At 37.1% G+C, this 18,666-nt stretch overlaps 1 protein-coding gene across 1 annotated transcript in view; it reads left to right on the forward strand.

The window, feature by feature from the left end:
- SORCS2 (sortilin related VPS10 domain containing receptor 2) overlaps positions 1–18,666 on the forward strand; it is a 523,907-nt gene that overhangs the window by 456,445 nt on the left and 48,796 nt on the right. The window contains exons 12-14 of the mRNA XM_056490195.1: positions 2,032–2,108; positions 7,951–8,042; positions 9,458–9,565. Of these exons, the coding sequence (XP_056346170.1) occupies positions 2,032–2,108; positions 7,951–8,042; positions 9,458–9,565 (277 nt within the window). The remainder of the gene's footprint in view (positions 1–2,031; positions 2,109–7,950; positions 8,043–9,457; positions 9,566–18,666) is intronic.

Here is an 18,666-nt window from a genome sequence, read left to right on the forward strand (position 1 = left end):
GCAATTTACCGCTGAATTCTTTAAAGTGCAGATCCCTAGCAATGCTCAAAATAAAGACCTACTCAAGTAGAACTCAGTAAGTGGTGAAAAGGAGTAAACAGCATTTATTCAGGAGCAGAACTAACACTGCATTCATTAAAGTTCTCTGTGTAAAGAAGAGTGTAGACTGACAGCAGTATATTAAATTCTAGGAAACAAATAAATATTTCTGTTTTCAGCTGTCCTATAGAAAATATTCTGTGATTACCTGTAGAAGCACAAGAACATATCCATTCATGGGTGATATAGCAGTGAAAAGTATAACAGAGGAGAGAATAGCAAAAGAAATGTATTTTGTATACACAGTTAATCAAATCTTTCTTCCCTTTCTTCAGCCCTGAGAAGGTGATTTCTCATTCATATTTCCTTCTAGTGATCAGATTAATCATAAAGCTGTATTTTGGGAGAAAGTATAACCAAATTCATGTGTGAAGCTTTCCTTTCGGAACTATTTAATTTGGTTATATTCATGGGAGGTGTAGGTTGGATGTCAGGAAAATGTTCTTCACCCAGAGGGTGGCTGGGCACTGGCACAGCTTCCCAGGGAAAGGGTCTCAGCACCAGCCTGACAGAGCTCAGGAAGCATTTGGACAATGCTCTCAGGCACAGGGTGTGACTCTTGGGGTGTCCTGTGCAGGGCCAGGAATTGGATTCACTGATCTCAATGGGTCCCTTCCAACTCAACATATTCTATGATTCTATGACCAACTAAATCTTGCTGAATTATCTGATAAATGAGATGAAATGGAAAGATGAAAACCCAAGAAAAGCCCAAGAATAGGAAGTGGCATCTTCTGAACTGTTACATGCAATGTAAAGGAATTAACTGACTCCTATAAATTCCCTGATTCAATGTAAATATTCCAATCCCATCCAGGATGTATTTAGGGTTAAATGATGTAGAGTTTCCTTTTAAAGAGTGGAGCACTTGCAACCTTGATGGTCCAAATAGAGTGTGTATTTTGGGCAGTGGGTGCTGTTGCTCCTCTTGGGAACATTTCAGCATAAACCTCTCTGCATAAACAGATCTGGTTTAGTGGTTAAAAACCAGCTATTTATATAAAGCACAAGTGAAATTTCATAGTGCTATTCTAATCTCAAGTGTTTTCTTTCACTGTCTCTTCTGCTTAAGAGGATCTGATAATTTTCATCTTATTTCTACTGTGAAAACATGTAAACCATATATTTAAGTCAAAATCTCCCAGGAGGATATCATTTAAAAGGAATATTGTGCAATGAATGATTCTCCCCTAGAACACTAAGCTGCCTGGTGGCTTAATAATTTGCTGTTTGAAATACTGCATGTTAAAATATGGAGATCTCTGCATCTGCTATCATCTTCCCCAAGTTCATCACTTCTGTTGACTTTGCTGGGACCTGAATTCTCCTCAGTGCTATTTGCCAAAATGTTCAGTAACTTTCTGGTTAGTATTTAGGTAAATCAAATAATTCTGCTTTCAATTCTTTTGTATTTGCTCTTTTTAAAAATCCCTGTCCCCTCTTTTCATGTTGCATGTTTCACCAGATTCTAGTCTAGCTAGAGCTTCATCAAGTCTTAAAGATTAAATATTTCATTTTAACAGTTTGGGTTCAATATGAGTAACTTCACAAAGTATGATTAAGGTTAAGATTAAAGCTTCTGAGTTTATGGATGTTTTATACTTACAACTTAAATGCATGTTGTTTCATAATAATTTTTCAGCATGCAGCAACAGAACTAAAACATTGGTCTGACTTCTGCATTTGGTATTAGAATAAAGCCTCATTGCTTCTACCTATAGAAAACCTAGCAATGGAAAGGAAGACTCTGAAATTGTACATATGTGTTTTTAGAGGATTTTGGTGGTTCTACCAGAAATGAAGTAAGCCTGTTCAAAAGTGTTTAGTTCTTGTTCTGACCTGGAAACTTCTTTCTCGGACTGGCATCAGGACTAGGTCCAATCTCTCTTGCTCATGTGGATGCAACCCTTGTTTTCTCCTTTTTTGTGACAGGTAACCTGGGGTCCCAGCTGGTTGAGTATAAAGAAGAGATGTACATAACATCTGACTGTGGGAAGACATGGCGTCAGGTAGGAGGCATGAATCATCAAAGGGACCTGGAAATAATTTTAATGTGATGGATTATGTAATGCTTAACTAATCTTTAGGTACTCTTTTGAAGGAGATGTTATTATTATCTTCAGTTTGCTTGGAAACTAAGAGATTAAGAAGGTGATTTTCTAAAACTCAAATTGATCAGGCTGCTGAAGTTAAAATATTTTGGTCTCTTTAAAGATCTTATAAGTATCTTATGCAAAAAAGTAGTGTCTGTTTAGGTTTTTTAATAATTTAGGTAATCTTCCTATGCTAATGGTGAAGTAGACCTGCACTAGATCTTGCAGTACAAACAATCTGACCTAAAAGACATGGCTTAGGTAGAACGGCAAAAATTCTTCTGCTTCATAGTCTGAAAGCTTTTACTTAAGCAGAAAATTTCTCTTCATTGAAACAGACAGTGAAAAGAGATTTGCAAAAATAATAATTTTTAGCATCTTTTGGAGTGATTTAGTAAATTCAGGGACCAAAAATACCAAAGTATTAAAAAGAGAACAGTGCAGGGGCATCTCTGCTCCATCCTGGACATCCATGGGCTGCAGGGGCACAGCTGCCTCTCCATGGGCTGCACTGGGGGCTGCAGGGGAATCTCTGCTCTGGCACTTGGAGCATCTCCTGCCCCTCCTTCTGCACTGACCTTGGTGTCTGCAGGGCTGCAGGGCATCTTGAAGCTGCCTGGTGTTGGCTGTAGGATGTGGGAAAGCTTCTCTAGAAGTGTCTCAAAGAAGCCACCCAAATAGAATAACTTGCTACCAAAACCTTACTGTGCAAACCAAATAGAGATATTTTCTTTCTCTGTATATATATATATAGCAACAATACACAATATCATATAGATTATGATTTATATCCAGGATAAAAAAAAAACATCCTCAAAGGGCCAAAGGGTTTTAAAAAAATAATATAATTTCGGCTAAAATAGTGTTGTAGTGTTCAGCTGAAATAAAATTTTATTTTTTTCTTAAAACCATTAAGTGTGGAAATGTTCTCAGTAATGTTTCTGAGCTTGGGGAATCTGAGGTTAAAAGAGAAAAATACAGTTTCTTTTTTTCCTGTGGTAGGATGCCATTAGTACTCCACCAAGCACTTTAAAAATTAAATGGGCTATTTTTCTAATGATAATGTCCTTTGATGTTTAAAAGATAAAATTTTATACCAAATTCCATCTTGAAATCTAGCATACAATAAATAGGTTTAAATGCAAAAGCCTTACAGGATTTGGAGTGGGTACTGTGTTGTTTAATACTTCTTAGAGGACTCTCATAATTTCTTGTCAGCATTTGCCAAAGTCTTATAGTTTTTCAGGGGTGAAAAATAAGAAGAAAAGAGGAATGAGATCAAATTTGTGTTTTCACTGCTTTATATTTGTAGAGACACACAGGTAAATTATATGTGTTGCAACTTGACTCTAAGGTGCCTGATTATGCTGTAAAATCAACCACAAACTGATCCCTCATTGTGACAGTCAAAAAGGCAAACAACATTGCTAGCTTTATTTTAATTAAAACTCCTATGAAGGCCTTGAAAGAGCCTACTCAATTCTAATATTTGTGGTCGAAATGAAGTGATTATTTTATGTATTTTATGGCCTCCCTGTTCACAATTAAAGGATTCTTGCAGAGGACATCAGCACAGTTCCTTTCTCTGCTGGAGTTCTTACAACAAAAGAGAAGGCTTCAGTCAGGTGATAGAGGAATTTAGATAATTCAGTAAATTGCAGGTCTTGTGAGCTGGTGAAATCCTGTGCTTTGGCACAACACTTTGGGTTTAAGTCTCTGCCTTGGAGACTTTGTGGTTGTCACTAATGAGGGCCTGGCACCTTTCTCACAAGCTCACATGATGCTGCTGAGCTGTTTACACAGGAGAAGAGGAGCAGGCTGTGCTTGTGGATAGAGACAGAATGAAGAAAAGCAAACATAAGAGATTTAGGGGAAAATGTAGTGCAAGGAACTAATGAAACCTTTCTTGAAATAATAGCAATGTTGGTTCATAGGACTGTGGATTATAGGACAGTGGGAAGGTCAAATATCCTGTAATTAAATGGTGTGCTCTGAGACAGCATCAAACCTTCCACAGCTTGCATTTGGTGTGGTCACATAAGGGTTCAGGAAGACTTACCTATAAACACAGCCAGAGTTCATAGGTAGCAATTAATGCCTAAGTAAGAGGTTTTGAAATTAAGTAAATTCTGATTAAAGGAAATGTTTGGGGAAAAAAATCAGAAGGTTGGTGAGGAGGACTGTAAACATAGTCAAGTGATGTGCAGTTCAGCTGTCAAAACCCACATATATCATATTATTAATTTTTTTGTCTTCTATGTTGGACAAGTCGAGCACCTGTGTTTAGATAACATAGGCCTGTGATAGAGGCACATTATCAAACATGCTTGAGATCCCTGCCCTGCTGCTGCAGACCAAAGCAAAGTGGTAAATGATGCCTGTGCAAAGCCCTGCAATACAGTAGGCTGGGTGATCCTCTGGCATGGACTGAGCTCTTCAGTCTCTGCAGCCCCATTTGTATGTCTCTGCCCAGGTGATGCTTCAGGGCTCCCCCAGTTGGCCAGGGAATGAGAATAAATTTATTATGGTATTTCATCTGTGGATTTGTGGTTGTTCCTATTCCTGCCTGTGCCACCTCACACAAAAAGCAAAACTAAGAATTGTTATTATAAATAACCACAATGCCACTTGTGCTGGTTCCAGTTGTTCTTCTAGCTTTCTGTTGCATGGCTGAGCTGCTTGTTGGTATATCTTGAAACCATCTCTCTTTGTTTGAGGAAAACTGAAAATTGTGTCTATGTACTCTACAACACTGCACTGTAAATAGCAGTGCTTTAGGAGCTGATTGGCAAGTAGTTTAAACATCCATGCCATGAACTGGACTGTAGAAGAAAGGAATTTCACCTGCCATTATCATGAAATATAGGGGCTTAGAATCATAGAATCATCAAAGTTAGAAAAGACACTTTAGACACTAAATCTAACCATTAACTTGAGTGCCAGGTGGACCATGAAGATGTAGCCTGAGGTGAGCTCATGTTTATTTGAAAGATTTCTCTGTCTATTATACTAGGAAAGCAATACAATAAAAGGTATTAATGAACATTAAATATTAGAATGCTCTTAAGTGTTAATGATTACCTAATGTATACATATGAGTGTTTTTATTTTGTTTTCGTACTGATTTCTGTTCACAATTCTGGTTGCCATTGTTATTTCAACAGCATCTGTTACAACACTGTACTTGAAATACAGCAAAGTATTTGTACAGAAAAGAGTAAGAGGAAGGTCTGGCTTTCAAAAAAAAAAGACATAAATAAAAGAAAAAAGTCAGCCACAATAAAGCTTTCACATTTGATCTGCTACCAGAGGAGCTCTTGCAGCAACAAAATGTTCAGTTAAGCTAATGAGGTTACACAGAAAGCCTTTTGGATGTCTAGGAGCTAAATCTAGATCTCTGGAGCTTTAGTCTGGTGGTTTTTTTGTTGGAATATTATTTATCTGTGTCAAATCCTTGTGTATCAAAGCGACTTGGAAAACCTTCAGTTAAGTGAGAATACATGTTTTCCTGCAGGCATCTTAGGAGATAGATGGTAACACTTCTAAGCACAACAAAAAGATGCAATTCCAGCCTTCCAGCCCTAAAAAGGTCCAACTAGCTCATTCTGTGTAGAAAAGCTTCTGTTGTCAGATTTGAATTTAGTAATGGATATCACTTGATGAAAAAAAATAATCTCAGGAATTTTTATTTATTTTTACAGCTTCTGTATTGCGAAGTGAAATTGTATGGCATATATTTCTCTAGGACCACTTAAATCTGCTCTCACTAATTTCATGAAGCTGTGTCAATTTCTTCCAAAGCTATTCTGACCTGAAATAGATGCTGAAGTTGTTGGGACAGACATAGGAAGAAAAGCATTTAGAACAGAAGGAAGAGGATAGAATAGAAGCTGACATTGTGATTATAAAGCATAAAATGTGCACAAAAAATTACAGAAATAGGTTATAAAAATCTTTTTCTGTAGTGGCTGGTCACTAGTAAGGATCAGAATAGATTTATTGCCTTTTTTAGTTTGTGAAGAGATGTATATCAGAATTCATGGCCTGCTGTGAACTCATCTTCCTAGAACTTCATCTCTCACACTGGGACTACCTTTGCCTCAATCCTTTACAAAATGTTTGTCTTGGCTTTGTTTCCAGAAAGTAGAGATAAATATTTGCTTTTGTGATAAACAGGCATGAAACTGTTCATTCTTTTCAATGCATTGAAGATGAAAAATTGTTTTCATAAAGCTTTCATACGTTTTGTTTATAAAAAGATTGAAGTGTGTGCCAGAAGAGCATGAAATAACAGCAGCATTAATGTGTCTGTAATGTGTCCTCTGTGCTTTATAGTGTGCTGAAGCAGAGTTATTAAAATGGCACATGAATACCTACCATGCTGCTTTTCTGGGAAAGGCTGATTTGCATTAAGTGGTATCAGCTTCCTTTATCTTTGGTGGTGAAGCTATGGGAGACTTGGTGTCCCAGCACACTGTTGCATTTTGGTTTGAGGGAAAGTTCAAACAAAGTTTAGAGGAGGATCAAAACTCTGCTTGCTTATCTGACTCCAGCTGATCTCATCCTTTTGAAGTGCATCTAAAATTAATGTCTGTCCTTTACTGAATTCTCTTCTAAAATAATACACAGCTGGGTGAATGAGTGGCTCAGACTATAAATGCCTCATATCAGGGCTTGCCTGTAAATTGGTAACTCTGGAAAATCTGATCAGACACTTGAAGCCCTAGGATTCCCATAAAATATGTTCTTACTAGATGAGAGGAAAACTGAGTTCTCAACCCAAATTAAATGCTTCCTATTTTTGAAGTAATTGTGAGTGTGCTGGAAGACACTTTCACCCCAGCTGTGGTTCAGTCTTGCTGAGAAATCCTCTAAATGTAGCATTCAGTTTTGCAAAAAAAAAAAAAAAAAAAAAAAAAAAATTAGTATTGTCACTATTTATTTTTTTAATTACAAGTCAAAATAAAGCAAAGCATACAGGAGACTGTATGTTTGTCTGTAAATGCTAAGTGTGTGTAATTCTCACATATCACTTGGTCTTGTGTTCAATGAACCTTTCACAGGTTAATAACATAAGTAAATCCTGTCTTAAACCAGATTTTAGATATAAAACAGGAAAGATGTCTACCTGTGCTTTTATTTTAGCAGCGCTGATAACCTCTAGGAAAGGAATTAAAATAATTTATGAAATTTTTAATTCTTTATGCTATTATACCAATATTACATGCATCTTGATTCCACACTCACAGTGGCCTCCAAGGGACATCACACTCACACTGGAAATGTGGGAAACATGCTTGCACCAATCATTTCATATTCTGTAGGTTCTGGGGAGTATGTGAGAAAGTCACAGACAGCAGTATTTTCATTTTTTTCTTAGAATTAGACTACAAAGCATTTTGTTCTGCAGGATACACAGAATATGGCATACAGCAAAGTAAGGTGATGGGTCACTTGGTGATATATAACAGGAAGGAATGCAGAATGCATACTATGAGAAATGTAAGCTTGGGCTAAAATCACTTTAGGCAGTTTAATCTGACTGTGATTTGAACCTGAACATTTTCTGATTCACCTGCTTAACTTTCTTTTCTTTTACAGCTGGGAGAAATATAAGAGTTAACCTGACTTTTATGTCCTTTTCAGTTTGAAGTGTGAACATTACAAAACATAAGTCTCCTAATTCTTGTTTGCTTGTTCATTTTATTTCACCTGTTTTGTACATTTGCTTAGCTGGCCTTTCTTTGTCTATTTACAGGTCTTTGAAGAAGAGCACCACATCTTGTACTTGGACCATGGTGGAGTTATTGTGGCTATCAAAGACACCTCTATCCCTCTGAAAATACTCAAGTAATTCTACAGTCAATTAGAGTAAAGCTGTTGTGTATTCAAGACCTCAGACAAAGTTCAGAGTTTAAGATAAGCATTTCAATCTGATCATGTATGAAACACAGGTGGAGTCAGCTTAATTTAACATTCATTGAGTCAACAAAATGCAATTGGATGATTACTTTAAGATTACTTCATGGTGCTGAAGGTACCATGGCATCATGCATTAATCATAATAAGATTGTTTTGCATTAGTGTAGGCATTTTTTGCTTAAAAGACTGTTCTGGAACTCTGCAGTAGCATAATTGTTTATCTGCTTCTGGCTGGCACCAGCAGTACATGCCAGTGATGCTCAGCCTGTGCTGTGTGTGTGGTTTAGACGTGCAGTCAGGAGGGTTCATTATTACTGTAAAGTCTCTTTCCTCTCCAAGGGCCATAGGGAAATTGGAGAATCGCCCTGAATTTCTCTGGCAAGAGCAATTTAATGCAGAGTTTGGGAGCCAACAGGCAAAGGACCCGTTTGTGCTTATGTGCTGTGCAATTTGGTGTGCCAGAATCACAGCCCATCTGAGATATTCATGCACAAATTAACTGCAGTGTGCATGGATCCTCTCATATAGTAACAATGCAGGGAATAGTCTTCTCAGTTTGGCAGAAAAGGTTTGTTATCAAATAATTTTGTTATAAAATATCAAGTTTTAGACAGGATGATCATGCAGCAACACATGGTAACCTTGTGTAATGACACACAGAACTATAATCTTCAGCATAAAAAAACTGTAAGAAATCTTTATCACTTGTGAATTGGCTCATTTTTGTAGAATTGTGTTGCATATATATGAATTTTGTTTTATATATATGAATAGGAGCAAGGCTCTGTACCTGGTTATCTGGAGTGAAAGCCATCATTAACCTACAGAAAAAAAGAGACTTTGACTTACAAGTTTTTGATGTACATTTGAAATATATTTTAAAGTATGTTTTGCTGATTCATCAGTATTTTTTGCAAATGTTTAAGTGGATGGTAGCAGCCCTGAGGGCCATGCTCATGCTGATGCCTGCAGCTAGTGCACCTCCCATGCTTTAGCACTTGGCCTCTGCTTAACAGGTCTACAGCTCAGAGACTACTAGAGAGAATGAAATGTGAATTAGCTTGCTTTTGAATCTTCAAGGTAGCAAGATAGTTTGTTAACAGAGCTCAGTTTTTAATTGGCCTGAGGAATTTTATTGTTGTGGAAAATTTATTCCACCTTCTCATAAGGATGTGAATCCATGGATAAGTTGCTGAGGAGAAGATCACATTAATATCATGCACTGTCTATGCATTTTTGTGATCAAAAATCCTAAACTTTAGTAGTGGTGGGATTTTTTAAAGTCCATTCTGCTTTGTGTACCAGTAGCTGTAAATGAAAACCCTTCCTGCTTTTTTTTACAGGTTCAGCATAGATGAAGGCCAGACCTGGAGCACACATAATTTCACCAGCACTTCTGTCTTTGTGGATGGACTACTTAGTGAACCTGGAGATGAGACACTGGTCATGACGTAAGGTTTTGGTTTCACTTCTGTTTTCAGGGCTCTCTGTTTATGCATTTGCATGGATTTTCAGCTGTGCATGCTTGAGATGGTCCTTGAACCAGTGGCTTTTGCTTCTCACAGTCTCACAGGCACACTGATGTCTGAACCTCCCTGGTATGCAATCTGTCTTTGAAATCATCTGACTTATTTCAGATTTTAAGGAAGTATTATGTTCAAATGAAATCTTGCAATGTTACCACTGGGGAGAGTGGAATAATAGGACTACTTTACAAATCTGAAAGATGCAGGGAAAAAATAACTATTTCCTCTTGGGTTTTCTTTTGTTTTCTACCGATTTTTAGTCAGACATCAAAAATGTTAAACATCTATTGTTTTCACAGTGAAGATAACTATAGAGTTGTCTTAGTAAATAGCATTGCAGTACTTGGTGTACTATGCTATCAAATATTTGTTATTATTCTGTATAGTGACAGAGGCAGATGCTGTGAATAGAGTTAAAAATAACCAAATTCTGCAACTCAGAATTGTTTATCGTGTTTATCTGTCTTTTTCCAAAGGACCAGGGACATCTGGATCTGAGCTGCACATTCTGCTCCATCTGTAGGATAAATGCTAGAATTTTGGATGTATCTGAGAGTAAAAAAAATGCCTGTCCAGTCAGGGAGAAAGGCATGTGCTGCCTGCAGCCAGAAAGGGGAATGCACACAGGGCAATGCATACAGGTTCTTGGGTGTGTTCCTATTGCAGAAGTTTGTGTGATTCCTTATATTGGAGCTCAGTGTGCTTGTGACAAGCTTTTTCTCCTAGAAGTTACAAATAGAGCTGCCTTTGGCATACACCAGTAGCATTTTCCTCAGTGAAAAATAAATTAATAGCCTAGTGTATAAAGGATCCTCAGCAAAACAGAAATTCTACCCAGTGTACTTCAGAGTGTTGTGCCAAGTTCATAGTGATGCACTGTGCAGAGGGGGATTTAGGCTGTTGGTTTTTTCCTCTCTTTCTCCTCTGCCCCATTTTTCCTCCATTATACATCTTTGACCTGAGAACAGTATCATCCCCTCATCTTCCCCTTCTCTCAAATACAGCTTTATTTATTATATATGCCACATGGAGACACTTATGCCTCTGAATGAAGGATTTCCATTGATTTCAGTAAAATCAGACAGATCAAGAGCTTATTCCAAACTGTACTTACTGGCAGATAAAATGATGCTTGGTGACTGCATGCTCTGGGCTTGGGCTTTTTTTTTCTTATTAAGTATCATTAAAAACACTGATTCTGTGAAGAAGTGATTAAATATCTGGCTGAATGGGCTAAAAGCTCTTGTAATACATGATGCCTTTCTAAAATAATCTATCTAAAATACACAGAGCTGCAGCTATAATTGGTGCATGAGCCCAAATTGACAACAAAAGCATCATGTGACCTACTTCTAAAGGCACATCAAGAGTCTGACTCTAGTGTGTATTGCCAGGCTTGTAGGATCTTACTTTTTAGCTAGTTTTACTGAGCATGGAGGGCATCAAACATTTAATAGCACAGACTGGCCCTGAAGACACATGCAAATTTCCTACCAGATTCCAAAGACAGTGAGAATAAACCTGCAGTGTGGGTTTCATCGTTGCCATTGTATCAACTTCCTTGTCCCTCCTGCTGCTTTTGACTGTTTTACCTTCAGGGTGATGCTGTCAGCCCAGTGGTGCCCTGTCTGACTTTATGTCAAGACCTTTTGTCATTCTGTCTGGCTTAGTTCATTTTTCCTGCAAACTTATTCTTGTATTAAGTATTGTGCTTGACTTAATCTACAGTGATTTGTTGCTTTTGAGAAATATAAAGTCCTTGGAAAAAAAAACAGAAATCAACTATGCCTTCTATTCATTTTGTTAGATAGAATTTTCTTTCAAGTAGAACATGGTATGATGAACTTGTAAATGGTAATGGAGATAAATTAGTAGTGCCTTTCACCTTGAGGAATCCCCGAATCCATTGCCAAGGACCTAGTATAACATTTTTTACTAGTACAGGAATTTGATTTTCTTCCTTTGGTATGGAATGTGCTTGAATAAAGACTGAATAAAGAGTGCAATGTCAAAATTAGGAGAGAGAGCATAAATCTGAAGTGAGAAGGTAATAACTGAAAAAATGTGCAGCAAAATTAAGGAACAGATGGTATTTCATTTAAAGTTTCTAGAATACACTCACAAAAGAGTCAAAGAATATTTTACGTGCACTGAAAGTAATTGTTATGGTAAAATCCTGGTTCCACTGAAGTCAGCCTGTAAGAGACTTCTCATTCTCCAGCATGGTATCTGAGACATTGACCAGGCTTGCATGTGGCTTGCATTTGAATTCTAGTTCTGTCCTAATTTATCCAAAATCACAGAACGGTTTAGGTTGGAAGGGACCTTTGAGGCCATTTAGTTCCACCCCTCCTCTCATGGGCAGGGACACCAACTAGAGCAGGTTACTCAAAGCCCCATCCAGCCTGGCCTTGAACACTTCCAGGGATGGAGTATCCACAGCTTCTCTGCACATGGTCCAGCACATCCTTCTTATGCTGGGGACCCCACTATGGGTGGGGTCTCATGAGGTGGACAGAGTGGCTGAATCCCTTCCCTTCCCTGGGATTTGGATGCAGCCCAGGACAAATTTGGCTTTCTGGGCTGTGAGCACACACAGCTGGCTCATGTTGAACTTCTTTGCAACCAACACCCCCCACTCCTTCTCATCAGGGCCGTTTTTAACTCATTCTTCCACCCAGCCTGTGTTTGTGCTTGGGATTGACCCAAAACCAGGTGCAGGACCTTGCACTTGGGGTTGTTGAACATGAAGTTCCCACAGGCCTGCCTCCCAAGCCTGTCAAGGTCCCTCTGGATGGCATCCCTTCCCTCCAGTGTGCTGACTGCACCACAGTTTGGTGTTTGATCACTGTCCATGTTCCAGCAAAGGTGTTAAACAGCATTAGGCCCAATAGTGACCTCGAAGGAATGTCACTCATAACTGTTTTCCATTCCAAAATGAAGTGATCTAGAAAGCTTTACTGAAGAAACAGGAAAATGTGAACCTGCTTGCTTCAAGTCTTCATTTCAGAAAGTTTTGTGTTTTCTCCAAAACAGAGAGGAAAGCCAAATGTTCACTTGTCAAAAGTTTTCATAAATCTCAGTTGTCATCTGTCAGTCAACATTAATCTAAAGCATTCATCGAAATCCCCTGCAGTATTTATGATATGTTCATACAAAAGCCAAGGAAAATATATTTTATCCCATTGTTCTCTGCAAAAGGCTTAGTTAAGATTTTTAGGATTTTTAGTAGTAAAAAACTTTAGGAAACTTCTTCTGTTTTTAATGTGTATAGATTTCCATTTCTAAAGAGACCTCGTTAGGAGTTTAGGAAATATAAGCAATAAAGTATTCATAAATTTTAGGAAACTTGATATGTGTAAAAATCAACTTCTAATGAGGAGCTCAAATCCAGTATTTATTGCTAAATGAATAGATAAGGTTTGCTAAGAAATTTTCTCAACTAATATATTTTCACCAAAATAGTGCATGGACTAGTAGGTTTTATTTTGTTCTAAATTTGTAACAATGAAAGTTACTGGAAACCAATGTTATACTGTACAATATTTTATTGTAGAAAAATTAGGATTGAATAACGGCCTAACTCAGTGCAAAAAGAATAATTTTTGTGTTCCCCTTCAGAAGAAATAGTTAATGTAATGAAAGTTTCAAACCTGTTGAAATTGCTTCTAAATCACATCTCAGCTTCTGGGAGTGTTTCCCAAACCAGGTTATTTAGATTGCAGTGTAAACCCAGTAGGCACAATAACCATGGTACCACAGACCATGGCTCCTTTTAAAAGGCCAATAAGAGGGTTCATAAAAGAACTGCTTTTCTTTATGTCAGGTAGAATCAAAATCTTCCTTGTGGGTAATTTCATTTTTTTCCAGAGGGTTATTTTTTTTGTAATGTCTTATAGAATAACAGCTTTGGATGCTGCTGGGAACTTTATGACATCTCTGAACTGCAGAACTCCTACATACATGTTTTGCTGTCTTAAATGCCCATTGTTGTGCTCCTTTTGGGTTCCTGGGTGATCATGGAAAGAGGGAGATAGTCTAATTTAAACTTTCTGAAAACCAGATGATTATTAACAGTTGTTAGATATTAGGCAGAGCTGTCTGGATTTTTTAACTGTTGGTTCTGCTAGGAATGTCAACCTCATTTTTAACAAAATCAATAATAGTCACCATTACATTTACTTTGTGGAGCTTATTGTCACACATGGCAGCACACTCCTTTTCCTGTTCTCTTTGAGTATCTTATTAGGTAGAGGTACTTCTCTATGTTTTGAATTCTTCTCTACTGACTTTCTCATACTGAAACACTTATAAAAGGTAGATAAAGCCTCATTATGTAGGAGAATAGCTGATTTCTGAAGGCAAATTCTAGGTTTTCTCTTCAGCTAGTTAATATATGAGAATCATAGCTCAGTTGTGAAATGGTTGTTCTGCTCTCTGCATGAGAAAACATAGAGCAGGTAGAGAAAACGTGGCGAGAAAAGCATTGGAAAAGCAAACTGCTTCTTCTATTCCAATCTAATCTAGATATCAGCTAATGCAGATGTACAGATCTCTCTTTAGTAGCAAGCCTGATGCTTTTGCTGTCATCTCTGTGGACACAGATGTTAGCAGAGCAAGTCAAAGCATTGCATTTTCACCACCAAATTGTGACCTTGGAGTCAGGACCTGGCACTACCCTGGTCTCTCCCTCTCCTCCAAAGAAGTTTGGTGGGCAAAGTTTGGTTTTATAATTTCTTTCCTTACAGTTTCATATTGTAATCAGAAGCACAGGAACAGGATGCTTTCAGTGTCACTTTATAGCTCATATTCAATACATTGTTAGGACAGATCTGTTAATATATTTGAATAAGAGAACTGAAAGGTTAGAAATCCATGTTCTGTATGAATCTGTTATCACCTTGTCCCTATATTTGCAGGATAAGAGGACAGGAAAAGAGTGATGTGACTTTTTCAGAACTGACTTTGTGTCATTTTGAGCCCCTGTCACAGAGTGAGTGCCTGAAGGTTTGGTCCTCTATGCTTCCATTTTTAGTTTCTATTTCAAATAAATAACCATTACAAACTTAGTCAATGACTACATTTTTAAAACACTTTATTTACTTTTGACTGGGGCCTTGGACTATATTTTGTTCTTAAAATGAAGGAACAACAATTTAGATGACTGTAGACTATTAACTTTAGCTCTGCCAGGTGAAGTCTGAATGAAGAATTTCTAATTGTGATTACACTTGCATTTTAAATATTAGAGTAGGAGAGAGTTTTAGCTAAAGAATTATAAAATTTTGCAAGTATCCCAGATTAATTTGATCTTCAAATAAGATGAAAATAGAGAGTTGAAGTAAAAGCTATCCTCTACAGTGTCATATGTTTCTCTTTAAACAGTTTTGTTCACTGTCCGTCTTCTATTTACTTCTGCATAAGACATTAGGCTAGGCAGTAAATCTGCAATGTTTTCCAAACAGCATACGTGTTAAGAGGTTGTTCTTGGACAGGAAGATTTCAAATAGATGGGAAAAAATATTGGATGTAATTCACAAATATCATGGAGCCACTGAACTCCTGAATGAAGTGGAAACACCCTCATTCTGCTTGCCCTAGCACTTCTCAGAACCTGAGCATTCATTTCCGTTCCTTTTCCCCAAAAGAGCTAAAACCAAGATATTTTGGCACTAAAGAATGAATGGCAATTATTAGCTTATGGGAGCAGGAAACAATGAAAAAACATATTTTGGTTCAATTTCAACTAAATTGTTTCCTCCTTTCATTTTTCACTTTGGCAGCCGAAAGAAACCCAACCTAAAAAAAAAAAAAAAAAAAAAAAAAAGAAAAAAAAAAGAAAAAGCAACCCAGCCCAACCAAGAAACCCTACTCTTCTTTTCAGTGCATTAAGTATATGCATGTGTTTGTAGTTTCAGGCATTTTAAATCATAAATGTCTCAGCATATTTGCACATGATCTCCTGTATACACAAGCACTTTTTATGTGCAGTTGCTGTATGTAGGCAGGTGTCTACTTTTGCACATGGAAGCATTCATCATTTCTGTAGTTGCAATTTAGGAAGGCCACTGAAATGTGACCTCTGTTATGTTCTTTTGGAGAATTAGAAAAATATGCTGAATTATAATCTTGATGTGTAACAGACTTCAGCTTGAATCTCACATTACTTTCATCCATTTTACCAGAAGGAACCCTCTGACTTATCTAGGTTTTGTTGATTTTACAATGGTGTAATGGAAGCAAAGACAACTGTTGGAAGGAAAGCTCATCTAATAAAGATTCACTTGTCATTTTGTCTTTTAAAAACAGTAGGCTTTAAATATCACTGTAGTACATAGTCATGGCTAACTGCCTTTGCTAACCCATATCCCCCTGGAAAATCTTTCATTAATAACATTTTTCCTGTGAGTTAAGGAGAGCACTACCCTTTGGCAGTGGCTATACTAAAGTACATCCTTCCATGCCACCATCTCATCACTTTACTCCTCAGCTAGGTAATTTCTGCACAGATGTGGTGTGTCTTGCTGTATGTTCAAAGACACTGTAATAATATGAACTACAATAGGCAGAACAAAAAGAAGATTGTCACATTTATTTGCTTTTTCAGGGATATTGTCATCATTTATAGTAAAGGTCTCCTTGAAGATAAGGACTCAGCTCTTTGAACTCACCATAAATTGACAAGAGATTTCTAACTAATCCTTTTATGTAGAAGACAACTGAGAAAGATGCTGTTTTTTTAATGTAAATGGCTTTTGGTATCTGGTGAACTTTAAGGTAGATTGAATACTAAATCTGAAATTGCAATTGTGTTATAAAAATTAGCAGAGAGGTCTGAGAGTTAAATAATATTTTGACTATACAGTAAGTTTACTGATCATTCTATTTTCTTCTAATATGATGTATTACTGGAAAGGAGATCTCATATATGGAACAAGGTATAAATATAACTTTTTAAAAAAGCTCGGTGACTGCTTTCATTTTAAAAAAGACAGAAATAATTGTTAAAATAATTAACTAGCATCTCTGATAGTGTGTTTTCCTTTCCCAGCTTGATAATATACTCACTGTTAGCTACTGAAGTTTAGATCTGTAAAGAATTTTGGGTGCATGCTTGGGCAGTTTGCTTAGGTACTGTGCAGAGGAATTTAGACCAATTATCCAAGAGAAAGCCCTTGAGACTGCCCATATCACCTGTATGTGGGGCCCTCAACTGCCCCTGATTCAAATCCTGGTTTTACTGTCAATAGCTCTATACTTTTGAAGCCTCTTTCGAAAAAACTAGAGGCTCTGCTCCATCCCCAGTGGCATATGAAGTTAGCAGAGTGTGCCCATAGGGCAGTTCATCACTGTGCACACACTGCCACAGTGCCCTGTTTTGAACATCAGAGTTGATGCAAACCCATGTAGTGGAGAGCAAAAGCCAGTGCAGCACCTGGAAGGTTAAGGCAGTGAGTCTAGAATTAAAGAGGCTTCTGATTTCAAACAAAAGTAACTGTGCATCACACAATTGTCATCACTACTCCTCAGCACAACTGCAAAGCTTGCACAGTTTTAGTTGCTACATTAAACATCAGAATAAATTCCCCATGTGACCTTTGTGACCTTGGTGGGAAGATGCTGCAGGATCACTCCCAACACTCTGAGATCTCTGATTGTTCTCAGGTATTCATGAGTAAAGCAAAACACACAGACAGGAGATGACACAGCCACTACTGTCATCTGAGCAAGGAGTCTCTATTGAATAGGTCTTGTCTATTGAATAGAATTAACTGGAAAAGATTATCATTGCATATAATTTCTGTTAAATTAACTCTGCCTGATTATGAGCTTTATCAGGAACAGAAATAACCAGCAATCCTATAGCAAATAGTTTAAATGAGTTAGCCTAAAAACTGCATTAAACTGTCTTATCTATCAAATGATGCAATCAAATTAAAAAATTATGTGCTCATAAATAAACTAGGAACAAATGTACAAAGTTGTTATGGCAACTGAAAGGCTGAAGTTAAAAGTATGAATCCTAAATTCTTGCAAATAAAAGTAAATTAATTTCCAAGGTAATTGGAATTTCTTCCAAAATTATTTATCACAGCATCATCTTTTATAGTTTCACCAGAATTGATTTGATGTCTTTCTAATGAAATATAGTTAATCAAGAGGAAGGTTTTAGTAGCTTATGAATTGCTATCATCTTGATATATAACTTCTAATCATCAGTTACACTTGCTGCACCATTCCAATTTTTTTCATTCATACGATTTTATTCATCATATATATTATATATTTTGCACCTGAGCAATTATATTGTGATTGCTGTTATGTATTGCTTTATTGTAGCTCATATTTTTTGTCTAATCCATTGAATCCTACATAATACATGCCTTTGTTACTTTGAAAAAATGCTACTTTTTTATTCTAGTGATCTTTAGCAGTACTTTTGAATGTCCAAGGTGTCTGCAACACATGCTACTGCAGCAATAGCATTAATAAGCATTAAGACTCTTTTTTCAAATAGTTTGCTAAAGTGGATGTGTGTAAAATGCCTCATTCCTTGGAAAATTTACCCCAGGAATTACAAAGCTATCTGTCTGCATTTTTAATGGAATTTGTCACTGTGCTGGGACACTTTCTTAAATCTTGAGATTTTATTTAAGCCAGAGAATGTTTGGAACACTGGTGTCATTGCTGTGCTCTGTGAGACCACAGAGTGGTCTTCAGTCTGTAAAATCAGAACAGCCATGAAGAAATGGGTTGGGGTGGGGGAGGAGTTGTTGGTTTTTGTTGTTTTGTTTTTGGTTATTTTCCCAAGAGGCTGGACAAACATGCAGAAATGTTATTTCAGTCTTTTGCTAAAAATCCACAGAAGAGAATGTTACAGTTCACCCCCTGAAGCAGTGACTTTGCTGTTTGTACGTATGGTTTGTACACAGCTGCTATATTATCTTAGTAGATTTTGCATAATTTCCAGAGTAATTTCAATAGTTTTTCTATCATTATAGGGTGTGGAATTGGGCAATATTTAC

This window comes from Oenanthe melanoleuca, chromosome 4 (genome assembly GCF_029582105.1).
Source record: "Oenanthe melanoleuca isolate GR-GAL-2019-014 chromosome 4, OMel1.0, whole genome shotgun sequence".
In the NCBI taxonomy this organism is placed as follows: Eukaryota; Metazoa; Chordata; class Aves; order Passeriformes; family Muscicapidae; genus Oenanthe; species Oenanthe melanoleuca.